Genomic DNA, 15,799 nt, shown 5'->3' with positions numbered 1-15,799 from the left:
AATGCATTTCAATTAACAGGTGTGCCTTCTTAAAAGTAATTTTTGGTCTTGCCTTCTTAATGTGTTTGAGCCAATCAGTTGTGTTATGACAAGGTAGGGGGTGGGGATTATACAGAAGACTGAAATACTTATTTTCCACCATAATTTGCAAATAAACTCATTAAAAATCCTACAATGTGATTTTCTGGATTTTTTTTCTTCTCATTTTGTCTGTCATAGTTGACGTGTACCTATGATGAAAATTACAGGCCTCTCTCAGCTTTTTAAGTGGGAGAACTTGCACAATTGGTGGCTGACTAAATACTTTTTTTCCCCACTGTAGCCCTATTTGGTAAAAGACCAAGTCCATATTATGGCAAGAACAGCTCAAATAAGCAAAGAGTAACGACAGTCCATCATTACTTTAAGACATGAAGGTCAGTCAATACGGAACATTCCAAGAACTTTGAAAGTTTCTTCAAGTGCACTCGCAAAAACCATCAAGCGCTATGATGAAACTGGCTCTCATGAGGACCGCCACAGGAATGGAAGACCCAGAGTTACCTCTGCTGCAGAGGATAAGTTCATTAGAGTTACCAGCCTCAGAAATTGCAGCCCAAATAAATGCTTCACAGAGTTCAAGTAACAGACACATCTCAACATCCACTGTTCAGAGGAGACTGTGTGAATCAGGCCTTCATGGTCGAATTGCTGCAAAGAAACCACTATTAAAGGACACCAATAAGAAGAAGAGACTTGCTTGGGCCAAGAAACACAAGCAATGGACATTAGACCAGTGGAAATCTGTCCTTTGGTCTGGAGTACAAATTGGAGATTTTTGGTGTGGGTGAACGGATTATCGCCACATGTGTATTTCCCACCGTAAAGCATGGAGGTGGTGTTCTGGTGTGGGGGTGCTTTGCTGGTGACACTGTCTGTGATTTATTTAGAATTCAAGGCACACTTAACCAGCATGGCTACCACAGCATTCTGCAGCAACATGCCATCCCATCTGGTTTGGGCTCAGTGGGACGATCATTTGCTTTTCAACAGTACAATGACCCAACACGCCTCCAGGCTGCGTAAGGGCTATTTGACCAAGAAGGAGAGTGATGGAGTGCTGCATCAGATGACCTGTTCTCCACAATCCCCGACCTCAACCCAATTGAGATGGTTTGGGATGAGTCGGACCACAGAGTGAAGGAAAAGCAGCCAAAAAGTGCTCAGCATATGTGGGAACTCCAAGACTGTTGGAAAAGCATTCCAGGTGAAGCTGGTTGAGAGAATGTCAAGAGTGTGCAAAGCTGTCATCAAGGCAAAGGGTGGCTATTTGAAGAATCTCAAATATAAAATATATTTTAATTTGTTTAACACTTTTTGGTTACTACATGATTCCATATGTGTTATTTCATAGTTTTGATGTCTTCACTATTATTGTACAATGTAGAAAATAGTAAAAAATAAAGAAAAACCCTTGAATGAGTAGGTGTTCTAAAACGTTTGACCGGTAGTGTATATGCATACTATGTCACTACGTAGCTTAGTTGCTACGGATACATTTGTAGAATAAAGTACGTAGTGATATTATATACTTAAACTGCTTCTTCATTCTTGATTTATGCTACAAAGTGAGATCAGAGTGAGCAAGGATGGTCAGATTAAATCAAAAGCTTTTTAAACTAGTTCAAGGTAATCATAAGTACAGATAAACAGGAGGATCGTCTGGAAGTCCCAACAGGACCTCTGGTTTCTGATGCACCCCTGGATTTTGTTGAACCCCTGGTTTTTGTGTCCTTGGACTTTGTTTTTCATGGTCCATATTTTGCTTGCCTGAAATATGCCTCCTGCAAATTGTCATTAATGTATTACGCACATAGTTCTTTACATCTTTCCATGTCCTGCCTTGTAGAGCTGGTTCAGCTGCAAGACATGCGTCACATTCCCTTTTACCTGGAATCTTTATCAGTTTAGTGAAGTCTCCTAGCTGCCGCCTCACCGCAGCCTGAGCTTCATTACTCCATATCTTCTGTTTCCTTGGTGTTGCCACAGGACCTGCCTCAAGTCTCTCCTCTTGACCCTTTGCAGGTATTGTCTTTGTTCCACCAACCCATTCTTTAGCACGATTTGCCTCTTTTTGTTTATTTGCCGCTCCTTTCTTTTTCTGTTTTGTGGGGTCCACTCTTGTAAGGCCCTTCTTCCTTTTTATAGATTTTACTGTGTTGTGCACATAGTTTTTGATGTCCCTCCATGTCCTGTCTCGTAGAGCTGGTTCATTGTGCAGGCATACTTCACAGTCCCGTTTACCTGGAACCTCCATCATTGAGATAAAGTGTCCCATCTGACGGTTCACCGCAGCCTTAGCTGCATCACTCCACATCCTCTGTTTCCACACTGTGCCCACCTTACCCATCCCCACAGAACCTGCCCCCGCAGGAACTGCACCCACAGGCAATGCCCCAACAGGAAGTGTCTGTGCATTAAGTGTTGGCGTAATAACTGTACGCGCTGGAAGTGATTGCGCTGGAAGTGTCTGTGCAGGATATGTTCCGGCAGGATATGACCTTGCAAGTTGTGACCCCGCAAGATGTGTCCCTGTACGATATGTCCCTACAGGATATGTCTCTTCAGGATATGATCTTGCAGGATTCGTCCCCGAAGCATATGATCTTGCAGGAGATGAGAGGTCATAAGGACTTGCAGGATATGAACTTGCAAGATGTGTCCCTGCAGCATATGAAGCTGCTGGATAGGTCTCTGCAGGATGTATCACATTAGAATATGACCTAGCAGGATTTATCCCGGTAGGATATGCCCTTGCAGAATATGACCTTGCAGAATGGGATCCTGAAGGATATGACTTCTCAGAATATGTCCCAGCATGATATGACCTTGAAGGCTGTGCCCCCAACGTATATGACTTCGCTGAATATGTCCCTGTAGGATAAGATGACCCAGTGGTATATGTGCCAGTAGGATATGTCCTCGCAGAATCGGTTCCCACTGGATATGTCCCTGCAGAATATACCCCTATAAAATTAATACATACAGAAGAAAAGGATTCATGAACATGTGCCATTATCATATATTATAAAGAGGAACAGAGCAAATACTATAGGGTAATAAGTTGCAAGCTTATCAAAAATGTAGATCTAGTTAACATGTAAATGGCACAAAACAACTTGAACTGGGATTTTCCCACTGAACATTTAACCCTTGAAACAAAATGGAAATGTTGTCCAAATACTCTCCAAAACAACTGATACTCACCACATGTAGGTGAAACAACCCTTTCCTCAGATGGCCCTGGAATTACAACTGGAACCTGATCCATTGCAAGCAGCAATTTGCTGATTTCTGCTAGATGTGCTGCATTTTCAGAGAGTCTGTAGTACTCTTTGTGGACCTGGGTGTCATGTCCCAATAACTTTGCCACTTGATCCAATTCACTTTCATTCAAGTTCAGTATTTGGCTATGGATAGCAACCTCTTTCCTCACTGTTGCATGGATCAGACTTTCAGGATTCTTTGCATCACACTCATGAGCAAACTTCCTCAGACAGTCAGACCCTCTGACGTAGCTTGCTGCGTCTGGGCTCCGTGCGAAGACATAAGGGTTGTCCTTTGACACACCAACTTTGTCTCTGTTTGCAATAAGGATCTCAAGAGATGAGATCATCCTTGCCGTTAGCAGGACCGGCATTGTTCTACCATTTTTGCCTTCTATTTCCACCCTGGTTAGTTTGTCGTCACCAAGCTCCTGCTCCAGCCTTGAGAGGCTATTGAAAATGTCTGCACTAGCTGGAGCTTTCTTTCGGTTTGTGTATGTTTCCAACAGCATTTTCGCAACCTCTCCTGTCCTTTTTCTGTTGAAGAGAGCTATTTCTGCAAGAAGAGTTTCATTGAGCTTTTTCCAGACAGCGTTGGTGGGGCTCTCGAGTAATTCTTTCTTTGCCGTGTCCTCTGCAACCTTGAGAAACTTCTGAAGTTTTATCAAATCCTCAGTTAGTGAAGTCACATCAACTTCATCACACTGAGGGACAGCGCTGAGGGACAGACCGGAAAAACAGTTATTCCAATCGTTTTCAAGAAGCTCAATTAAGCTTTTGGCTTGTTCCTCTGCCTCACGGTCCTCTGTCATACGACTCTCCCCAAAAGCTATTTCAGTAGCTCTTTTCAAGGAATAGCCAATCTTTAAAGGAAGAGATGGGGTCTTGTACCTGTTGGAGGCAGGATCAAAACCACTAATTTTCCTGGCAGCATGAACGGCCAATTTGAATTTGGATGGTACACATACTTCATGCAGATATTGGACACCACAATCCATCTCATTTACAGTAAGTACAAATCTAGCCAATTCCCTCATTTTTGATCCAATGTAAGTAAACTGTGACTTGGCATGGCCATGCTTTGCAGATAGTGCATTGCCATATTTACATATCAGGGGATCATTTTTGATGTGGCATAAGATGTCATCTTGATTCATATTGTGTATTATTTCTTCACATCCTCCAGTAGAATAGACCGGCAATGGAATTAGTCGAGAGGGCGCAGCCTGGACCCGCACCCTTTTTCCTCCCCTCTTTTCATCTTGTCCTTTTCTGGCTTTACATGAGCCCTCATGTTTCCATAAATCTATTTTGTTTAAAGAAGCTGAGCAGTGTTGGCAGGGCAGGCAGTCACGCACAGAAACACCATCGTAAGAGGTTCTATCCTTTGTCACAATTTCGCAATTTCCACTTTGAAGAACTTGATAGTTGCCTTTGTTACGGAGTTGGTCAAGCAAGAGAGACCTGATTTTGGAGAGTTTGGGGAAGCTGATAGCATGAGCGACAGCTGCTTCTTCTGCGTGTATCCTTTCTAAATGTCTTGCAATTTTATGGTGTGGTTCATTGCAATACAGGCAGAAGTGCTTTTTGCCCCATTTTCTTTTACCATCATCTGCCGTACTACATGCGCTGACTGTCATTTTTGAGCTAGAACGTAAGCTTGACCGTGTACCTTTCCGTGGTGCAAATTTCTTGCGTTGAGGTTTTTTAGCTTGTGCAGTTTTTTGGGGCAACGGCTCAGATTCATTATCGCAGGGGCGTTCTGCATTAGATAGAAGAGGATCTGACCCACTTGGGATGTTTGAATCCAGTCTTTGTCCTACCTCATCATCCGAACTGTTCTCATCATCACTTGAACTGCTCTCTTCAGCACTCTTCTTTACGTCACATAAAGCTCTCTCCATGTCACATAAAGTCTTCTCCACATCACATGAAGTCTTCTCTTCATTGTGTAGAGCATTTTCTTTTTCATGTGAAGGATTCTCTTCCTGGTGTTCCCCGTCCATCGTTTAGGCTGCTACCACCTGCAACCACACAAACACAGCACCGATTATTAGGAGAAACCTCCCATAAGCCTATGGTAAGCATAGTCCATGGTAAACATGTTGAGTGCAGGTATTCCAGGTACAAGCTGTGTGTATGTGAAAAAATAGGAATATAGCCAACCACTTTCTAGGCTAGCAGGTTTATTTCGTAAGAGTCAATGAGCTCTGCTCAGGTAAAGTCCAGTTAAGAGACTGTGGTTGCTTTCCAGACACACAATTTCTATGCAGGAATTCTAGAGACTTCCCTTGGCATTGTAAAACATATCTGAAATTCTGTGCATGCCTGCACAGTATTGGTGTATTTGGAACACGACTGTGTTCAGGGGACAATGATAGGGTTGCATGTGAATCTAGTTGCAGGGCTGAATCTGGAGCATAACAATGCCTACAATACCACTGACTGTCCAAGGGAGCCACTGTCCTGCAAGAATACTACCTCTGCACATCTTCCCTCTCATCCTTTCCCTCTTCCCTTGTACCTCCTTTCCCTTTTGGTCTCCCTCTACTCCTTCTGTCCAGGTTCTCCTCTCCTCATTCAAACCTCTACCTCCCCCTACAAACACGGTCACACATCTATCCTCTCTGTCTCTCTCCTCCCCCTTTGTCCACCTCTACCATCTCTGTTGCCAAGTAATGCAACACCTTGGTTGCCGTAGTGATCAGGAGGCTACCGGGGATTGGTTGTTATCTGAAGGTAGACATAAGGGTAACATTCAGTACTGGGCAGTAGGCAGCAAACAGGAGCCGAGATGCAGCACTACCTGGCCACGCTCATTCTCTAGTTTGGGTCCATGTATAATCCAGTCCACTATATCAAACACGATTGTAGACTGCAACTGACTGTAGTTGCCACAGAGACATAGAACACCAATGTTGTTGCACAGCCTTTCATGAGTGCAATGGACACCCCCAAAGACCAAAGCTGAACACAACTGAATGGTCATTCTGTTATGACAACATAGTAAACACGGCAACTGCCTCAGCACCATGGGATCCATTTTGTCTCAAACCATGGACAATAAAGGGTTAATATTCTCCAAGTGCAACATCATACAATTCTGAAGGCTAAATCAAGTAGTTTCATCTTAATGTGTCAAGCTTAAAAAAAAAACATGTAATGCGACTCACACAGCAAGAAAAAAAAAGAGCTGTAATACATTTGTTTCCATTCGGTAAATTCCATTCCAATGTTTCTTTGCTTATTTGAAGACATCAGAAAATGGGGAGGTGGTCAAGTTCACTAATCAGTTTCTTACTGTTTTGAACAAGGCTACAAATGCCCTATTGAAATGTGGGGGCTTCCACGCCATGTCCTTATGCAGCAGCTATGCTCATATTGTGGTTGATGCCAAACACCGGAATATGCTAAATGCCAGACTATTCTATTCCTGCTGCTAGACTGCGAATGCAACTCATATCATTTCTTGCCATCAAGCCCCATGTTCAGGGCTACTAATAGCTGGCGATCCTAATGATGTGGCTCAATACATGAAAAAAAAAGCCTACCACATTTGTCCCAAAGCGCTCTCTTTTTCCCCTATGAGGCTGTGCCCTTGACTACACAAACAAATACTTATTTCCCTCATTAAAATGCAAATCAATTTATAACATTTTTGACATGCGCTTTTCTGGATTTTTTTGTTGTTATTCTGTCTCTAACTGTTCAAATAAACCTACCATTAAAATTATAGACTGATCATTTCTTTGTCAGTGGGCAAACGTACAAAATCAGCAGGGGATCAAATACTTTTCTCCCTCACTGTATGCTTGTATAACTTTATGAGCTGGATTTGCCTGTCTTTGCAATTAGTTTGTTAGTTTTCGCTCGTTAGCATTTAGCTAACAGCGTCTATGTGATTTCGCTACTAGTTTGTGCTAATTTTGTTGTTCTTGTAATAGAGGTACAATGGCCTTTTCTTGCGTTTTTAGCACCCGCTTGTGAGCTATGCCAGTAATACCGTAAATCCCGCTATGAGAGAAGGACGGTATGACAATATACAAATCTGGATACCACCCAAGCCTACAGCTTAGGTAATGAAAAGCAATGTAAACTAACCTTTACATGGCGATACCTTCTTCATTCTCGACATGGAAGACATCGGTGTCTCCTAAACTCCTATCGCTAGTTGCATGTGGAACGTTTGAAAATTTGCCGTTATTAAAATAAATACAATTTCGCTCCATGAAGTAATCAAACATTTTAATGTGTATGCCGTCATCTTGTCTATTTCTGATCTTCTCTCACTGAGTAGCCTACGCTTACATGCACACTAATAATTCGATATTAAACTGATTATGGCAGTAGGCCGAGTAGTGGTGTTTATTAGGGATCCCCATTGGGTGTCTGAGCTGTGTGCTACTCGTTTAAAACAGCCAGCTCAGAGCTTTCAACATGTCGATATCGCTCACAAAGACAAGTAGTGATGCAGTCAATCTCTCCTCTATTTTGAGCCAGGAGAGACTGACATGCATGTCATTGACGTTAGCTCTGTGTGTACATTTAAGGGCCAGCCGTGCTGCTCTGTTCTGGGCCAACTGTAATTTGCCTATGTCCCTCTTTGTGGCACTTCACCATATGACTGGGCAGTAGTCCAGTTGCGACAAAACTAGGGCCTGTAGGACTTGTTTTGTTGATAGCAATGTCAAGAAAGCGGCACTTTATTACAGACAGACCTCTTCCCATCTTAGCTATGTTTTGACCATGACAGTTTACAATCCAGGGTTACCCAAGCAGTTTAGTCTCCTCAACTTGCTCAATTTCCACATTATTCATTACAAGATTTAGTTGAGGTTTAGTGAATGGTTTGTCACAAATACAATGCTTTAGTTTTTGAAATATTTAGTACTAACCTATTCCTTTCCACCCATTCTAAAACTGACTGCAGCTCTTTGTTAAGTGTTTTGCAGTGATTTCACTTGCTGTGGTAGCTGACGTGTATAATGTTGAGTCATCAGCATACAGTGCCTTCGGAAAGTATTCAGACCCCTTCACTTTTTTCCCTCATCAATCTACACAAAACACCCCATAATGACTTTTTATTTTATTTTATGTTTGCTAATTTAGAAACAATATACAGAAATATCACATTTACATCAGTATTCAGACCCTTTACTCAGTACTTTGTTGAAGCACCTTTGGCAGCGATTACAGCCTCGAGTCTTCTTAGGTATGACGCGACAAGCTTGGCACACCTGTATTTGGGGAGTTTCTCCCATTCTTCTCTGCAGATCCTCTCAAGCTCTGTCAGGTTGGATGGGGAGTGTTGCTGCACAGCTATTTTCAGGTCTCTCCAGAGATGTTAGATCGAGTTCAAGTCCGGGCTCTGGCTGGGCCAATCAAGGACATTCAGAGACTTGTCCCGAAGCTACTCCTGCATTGTCTTGGCTGTGTGCTTAGGGTCATTGTCCTGTTGGAAGGTGAACCTTCGCACCAGTCTGAGGTCCTGAGCGCTCTGGAGCAGGTTTTCATCAAGGATCTCTCTGTACTTTGCTCCGTTCATCTTTCCCTCGATCCTGACTAGTCTCCCAGTCCCTGCAGCTGAAAAACACCCAACAGCATGATGCTGCCACCACGCTTCACCGTAGGTATGGTGCCAGGTTTCTTCCAGACGTGATGCTTGGCGTTCAGGCCAAATAGTTGAATCTTGGTTTCATTAGACCAGAGAATCTTGTTTCTCATGGTCTGAGAGTATTTAGGTGCCTTTTGGCAAACTCCAAGCTGTCATGTGCCTTTTACTGAGGAGTGGCTTCCGTCTGGCAACTCTACCATAAAGGCCTGATTGGTGGAGTGCTGCAGAGATGGTTGTCCTTCTGGAAGGTTCTCCCATCTCCACAGAGGAACTCTAGAGCTCTGTCAGAGTGACCATCGGGTTCTTGGTCACCTCCCTTACCAAGGCCCTTCTCCCCCGATTGCTCAGTTTGGCCGGTCGGCCAGCTCTAGGAAGAGTCTTGGTGGTTCCAAACTTCTTACATTTAAGAATGATGGAGGCCACTGTATTCTTGGGGACCTACAATGCTGCAGAAATGTTTTGGTACCCTTCCCCAGATCTGTGCCCCCAGACAATCCTGTCTCAGAGCTCTATGGACAATTCCTTCAACCTCATGGCTTGGTTTTCGCTCTGACATGCACTCTCAACTGTGGAACCTTATATACAGGTGTGTGCCTTTCCAAATCATGTCCAATCAATTGAATTTACCACAGGTGGACTCCAATCAAGTTGTAGAAACATCAAGGATGATCAATGGAAACAGGATGCACCTGAGCTCAATTTCGAGTCTCACGCTACTTATGGAAATAAGGTATACACTACTATTCAAAAGTTTGGAGTCACTTCCAATCAAGTTGTAGAAACATCAAGGATGATCAATGGAAACAGGATGCACCTGAGCTCAATTTCGAGTCTCCCGCTACTTATGGAAATAAGGTATACACTACTACTCAAAAGTTTGGAGTCACTTCCAATCAAGTTGTAGAAACATCAAGGATGATCAATGGAAACAGGATGCACCCGAGCTCAATTTTGAGTCTCACGCTACTTATGGAAATAAGGTATACACTACTACTCAAAAGTTTGGAGTCACTTAGAAATGTCCTTGTTTCTGAAAGAAAACTCCTCTTTCTATTCTGGTTAGAGCCAGTTTGCACTGTTCTGTGAAGGGAGTAGTACACAGCGTTGTACGAGAGTCTTCAGTTTCTTGTCAATTTCTCGCATGGAATAGCCTTCATTTCTCAGAACAAGAATAGACTGACGAGTTTCAGAAGAAAGTTATTTGTTTCTGGCCATTTTGAGCCTGTAATCGAACCCACAATTGCTGATGCTCCAGATACTCAACTAGTCTCAAGAAGGCCAGTTTTATTGCTTCTTTAAATCAGCACAACCGTTTTCAGCTGTGCTAACATAATTGCAAAAGGGTTTTCTAATGATCAATTAGCCTTTTAAAATGATAAACTTGGATTAGCAAACAACGTGCCATTGGAACACAGGACTGATGGTTGCTGATAATGGGCCTCTGTACGCCTATGTAGATATTCCATAAAAAGTCAGCAGTTTCCAGCTACAATAGCCATTTACAACAATAACAATGTCTACACTGTATTTCTGATCAATTTGATGTTCTTTTAATGGACAAAAAAATGCTTTCCTTTAGAAAACAAGGACATTTCTAAGTGATCCCAAACTTTTGAACGGTAGTGTATATATTTTCGAAAATGTTTAAAAACCTGTTTTCGCTTTGTCATTATGGGGTAGTGTGTAGATTGTTGAGGATTTTTTTATACATTTAATAAATGTTATAATAAGGCTGTAACATAACAAAATGTGGAAAAAGCCAAGGGGTAAGAACACTTTCCGAAGGCACACATGCTTTACTCGGTGCAAGGTCATTAGTAAAGATTGAAAAAAGTAAGGGGCCTAGACAACTTCCCTGGGGAATGCCCGACTCTACCTGGATTATGTTGGAGGCTTCCATTAAATAACACCCTCTGTGTTCTGTTAGAGGTAACTCTCAATCCACAATATAGCAGGGGATGTAAAGCCATAACACAAGTTTTTCTAGCAGCAGATTATGATCGATAATGTCAAAAGCTGCACTGAAGTCTAACAAAACAGCTCCCACAAGCTTCTTATAAATGTATTTCAGCCAATCAGTCATTTGTGAAAGGGCCTTACATGTTGAGTGCCCTTCTCTATAAGCATGCTGAAAGTCAGTTAATTTGTTTACTGTGAAATAGCATCGTATCTGGTAAACACAATTTTTCCCAAAAGTTTACTAAGCTGATTGATCGACTGTTTGAGCCAGTAAAGGGTGCTTTGCTATTCTTGGGTAGCGAATGGCATTAGTCATATAACCATCTTACTCTGCTTATCTTAAAATCGGTGTACGGTCATAATCGAAGTATACAAAGATTAAAACCCCTTGATTGTTTTTTGCAATCTTTCGAATTATAAGGACAAGTAAACACTTTAATTGGAATTTCAGTGGTTTATTTGATCTGCGTATGTGCTAGCACCAGCAGTGCGCGCCTCCCTCTTTTGCGCGAGTGAAATTAGCTCAGAAAAATTGAAAGTATGCATCTTAGAAATAGTTCACATACAAACTTTATATGTCCGAACAGAATCAAATAGGCTTCCCAAAAATAACATGGTCGCTGTGGTAGAACGTTTATTTTGATTGGCGATTTTCTGCATTTATCAAAGTCCCATCAGGTAGCCTGATTTCAGATGTGTCCATGTAAAACAGGATTATTAGATAATTTGTTCTTCTTGCAAAGCATGTAAACATCGTAATCAAACTATTATATTAATCTGAGTATTCACAATAATCGCATTATTGTGTGCATGTAACCGTACCCATTGATCACGCCAGGTCAGTGTCATTCAAAGCAACGCTCGATTTCTGAGTCTCGCTCATGATGTGCAGCACTTTGGGGTGGACACCCACATGTTTTGACCAATGAGAGAAGATCAGAAATACACAAGATGGCAGCGTATTATTGTTGATTACTTCATTTACCTCATTTACCTTAAGAGTTATTTTCTAAATTCAAACATTCCACCTGCAACTAGGGATGGGAGTTTAGGAGACACTGGTGTCTTCTAAGTCAAGAATGAAAGGTTAGCCTAGTTGAGAAATAGCTGATGGAGCTCTTCATTACCTAAAATGTACCGCAGCCTGGTCTCATTGACTAGACGTAACATAGCAAATGTAAATCCGGAATACTCAAATTAGTTGGATATGTTACATTTGGTATGGTTACTTAAGGTTACTTAAGGCAAAAACAAAAGGAGGGTGGTTGGTCAGGGTGGATGGGTTGCGTGTTGAATCTCATCATGGACAACTTTAGCATTTTAGCCAATTAACAACTTTTCAACTACTTAATACTTTTAAAATCTGGATCAGAATGATCTGGATTGTGTAATCCTCTTCCCTTAACCCTTTTAGCAAACCCTTCCCCTAACCTTAACCCTTTAATCTAACTCCTAAACTTAACCCTAATCTTAACCCTAATCCCTAGCCTAGCTTACGTTAGCCAGCATTAGCCACCTAGCTAACGTCAGACACAACAAATTGGAATTCGTAACATATCATACTTTTAGCAAATTCATAACATTGTGTAGTTTTTGCAAATTCGTCACATATTGTATGAATTGCAATTCATAACATACAATAGATATACAAAATATGTGGACACCCCTTGAAATTAGTGGATTCGGCCATTTCAACAAGTCATTTAGTAAAATATCTGCCCGGCTAGAGCTGCCCCAGTAACTGCTGTTATTGTGAAGTGGAAACGTCTTGGAGCAACAACGGCTTAGCCGCAAAGTGGTAGGCCGCACAAGCTCACAGAAAGGGACCGCCGAGTGCTGAAGCGCGTAAAAATCGTATGTCCTCGGTTGCAACACTCACTACAGAGTTCCAAACTGCCTCTGGAAGCAAAGTCAGCACAGTAACCGTTTGTCGGGAGCTTTATGAAATGGTTTTCCATGGCCAAGCAGCCGCACACAAGCTTAAGATCACCATGTGCAATGCCAAGCGTCGGCTGGAGTCGTGTAAAGCTCGCCGCCACTGGACTCTGGAGCAGTGGAAACGCGTTTTATGGAGTGATGAACCATCTGGCAGTCCTACGGACTAATCTAGGTTTGGCGGATGCCAGGAGAACGCTACCAGCCCGAATGCATAGTGCCAACTGTAAAGTTAGGTGGAGGAGGAATAATGGTCTGGGGCTGTTATTCATGGTTCGGGCTAGGCCCCTTAGTTCCAGTGAAGGGAAATCTTAATGCTACAGCATACAATGACATTCTAGACGATTCTGTGCCTCCAACTTTGTGGAAACAGTTTGGGGAAGGTCCTTTCCTGTTTCAGCATTACAATGACCCCATGCACAAAGGGAGGTCCATACAGAAATGCTTGTTGAGATCAGTGTAGAAGAATGTGACTGGCCTGGACAGAGCCCTGACCTCAACCCCATCGAACACCTTTGGAATTAATTGGAACGCCAACTGCGAGCCAGGCTTAGTCGCGCAACATCAGTGCCCGACCTCACTAATGCTCCTGTAGCTGAATGGAAGCAAGTCCCCGCAGCAATGTTCCAACATCTAGTGGAAAGCCTTCCCAGAAGAGCGGAGGCTGTTATAGCAGCAAAGGGGGGACCAACTCCACATTAATGCCCATGATTTTGGAATTAGAAGTTTGACGAGCAGGTGTCCACATACATTTGGGCGGCAGGTAGCTTAGTGGGTAAGAACGTTGTGCCAGTAACCGAAAGGTCGCTGGTTCTAATCCCCGAGCCGACTAGGTGAAAAATCTGTCGATGTGCCCTTAAGCAAGGCACTTAACCCTAATTGCTCCTGTAAGTCGCTCTGGATAAGAGCGTCTGCTAAATGACTAAAATGTAAAATGTAAATGTAATTTGGTCATGTAGTGCATCATACGAAATGGATGATGGACATACAAATTAATATCATACGAAACTTAACATACTAAATGGAGTGTCTCGGATTTACTTACAGAATAATTTGAAGTGCTCTGAGACCAGGTTGTGTAACAGTATGGAGTACATTATTTCATATCCCCTTACAAACTGTAGCTATACCCACCCCTGCTGGCCTGGCAGGAATGGATTAGAGGCGAACTGGAGGTAGGAGAGCCAACCAGACTGTGCCATTGTTATTACATAAAAATTATAATAAATTACTCCGACTATTAGTAACCCATGTGATGTTGAGTCATGTAACTGACAGAAGTCCTAGAGCACTACATAGAAGAAAAACAACCGTGCTCCAAACACACAATTATTCAGTGGACATTGTTTTCACAACAGTCTGAAACCAAAACAAATGTCTTGTTTTTGAGATACCGGTGTAACGTCAACGTTTAACTGGAAAGTCACCCCAGAGACTACTCCGGGCAACCAAAGAAAATACACGTGACGTTGCCAATTTGCCGAAGGGAGGCGCTATACTGTTACATGTCTAACTGCCCTGTTTGTGGCAAAATACTTGACAGACATACAAACATATAATTATTCTCAGTACGTGTCGTTTTTACAACACTATTGCAAACCTCAGAGGATAATATAAAATTTTCAACCAGGGCTAAAATGTGCCTCTCTTCCATCAGCAAGCAGCACTGCCTCACGTCCGCCATTAGAGAGCGAGCGAAACAATAAGAGAGGGCAGAGGCAAGAGGGGGAGAAATAAATACAATCTCAGGCGGGGTAAACATTTACTGCTAAGTGGTCACCATTTTTTACTTTATAACATAGCAGCAGACACGGGGAGCCGGTGGACATCAGTCTTACACCATAGCTAGTTGTTGAAACTTTGACAAATTAACCGTAAAATTTTATAAAACGTCTCGGAAATTCTTACCTGAGTAGAGGTTGAAACGATATAGCGCCACTTTAGTGCCTTGACATACATCGGGGAACGCATGCGCCCCAATGAGACGTTCTTCTTTGGTTGGATTAATCGGCGTTTCGCATCCAGCGTTACTGGTGCATTACCGCCACCTACTGTTCTGGAAGGTGGGCCAGAGACAGGGAGGAACTAAATCTTACCTGCCAGCCCCATTTATCTTTTTTTTTTTTTTTTTTAAAGATTGGAGCCTTTAATATAAACCACATGGAAAATTAAATAAATTAGATTTTTAATATAGCTAAAGACTTCCTAAAGTCATGTCCCATGTCATGTTTTTCTGACTTTAAAGAAGATTTTCACCCACTTTACCTCAGAATTTCCCTACGTTTTCACTGTCATTGTAAAGTTATTTAGTTCCTTTGACAAAGCTATTTCTGGGCCCAGTTTTTGAAAAGTTATCTGAACGGATTTCAACAATCGGATAGGATTAAATGTTAGAATTGGGTTTTTCAAAACTGAAAAACCCGGGTAGGGATTCAGATTTGGTAATCCAATCTGACCTTTAATCAGGATTAAATGTAGGTGATTAAAATAGTTTTGATGCCTAAAATCAGGATTATCTTGATCCCACTGGAAGGGTGGATTCAGGGTGGATTTAGAAAGGTGAAAGGCACACACAAAAGAAATGTAATGTAATTAAGGTGAACAGGTTTAAAATACATTCTTACATCTGAAAACCAAAGGTTAATATGTTAAATTGACTGCAGTATAGGTATGTGGTCAGTTGTTATATTGAGATGTGTCAAATAAATGTGTGTACTTATTTATAAAATAAGTGATCTGCAGGCTCTATTATTTTTCATATAGGTACCTTTATTAATGTCGTTTATGTATTTATGTACTCATCTCTGTTTCTCTATGATAGTGTAGAAGTAGTACCATAACCTGTCCAGTAGATGGAATGGTATAGGCCTATTCAAAGCACTGAAAATCTGGATTCTGTGAACTTGATTTTGTGGTCTCTGTATCAGAATGATCCTATCCAATTTTATTTTTTATTAAAAACAGCTCAAAAACAGCCAGATCGATC

At 42.0% G+C, this 15,799-nt stretch overlaps 1 protein-coding gene across 2 annotated transcripts; it reads right to left on the bottom strand.

Moving 5' to 3' along the window:
* Window positions 1-1,425: 1,425 nt before the first annotated feature.
* On the bottom strand, window positions 1,426-14,797 carry LOC121571703. 2 transcript variants are annotated; one of them, XM_041883335.2, is made up of 3 exons: window positions 14,722-14,797; window positions 3,247-5,329; window positions 1,426-3,006 (listed from the first exon to the last, which is right to left on the bottom strand). In XM_041883335.2, exons 2-3 carry the CDS (start codon window positions 5,309-5,311, stop codon window positions 1,673-1,675), a joined length of 3,399 nt encoding a protein of 1,132 aa, XP_041739269.2. In that variant the 5' UTR covers window positions 5,312-5,329; window positions 14,722-14,797; the 3' UTR covers window positions 1,426-1,672. The 2 variants fall into 2 exon arrangements, with proteins under 2 accessions (XP_041739269.2, XP_041739270.2); XM_041883336.2 differs by having other exon boundaries at window positions 1,426-2,991.
* Between the last annotated feature and the right edge of the window lie 1,002 nt (window positions 14,798-15,799).

This window comes from Coregonus clupeaformis, chromosome 29, assembly GCF_020615455.1.
Source record: "Coregonus clupeaformis isolate EN_2021a chromosome 29, ASM2061545v1, whole genome shotgun sequence".
In the NCBI taxonomy this organism is placed as follows: domain Eukaryota; kingdom Metazoa; phylum Chordata; class Actinopteri; order Salmoniformes; family Salmonidae; genus Coregonus; species Coregonus clupeaformis.
The sequence above is the reverse complement of the archived record's forward strand: the minus strand, read 5'-3'. Positions and strand labels throughout refer to the sequence as shown.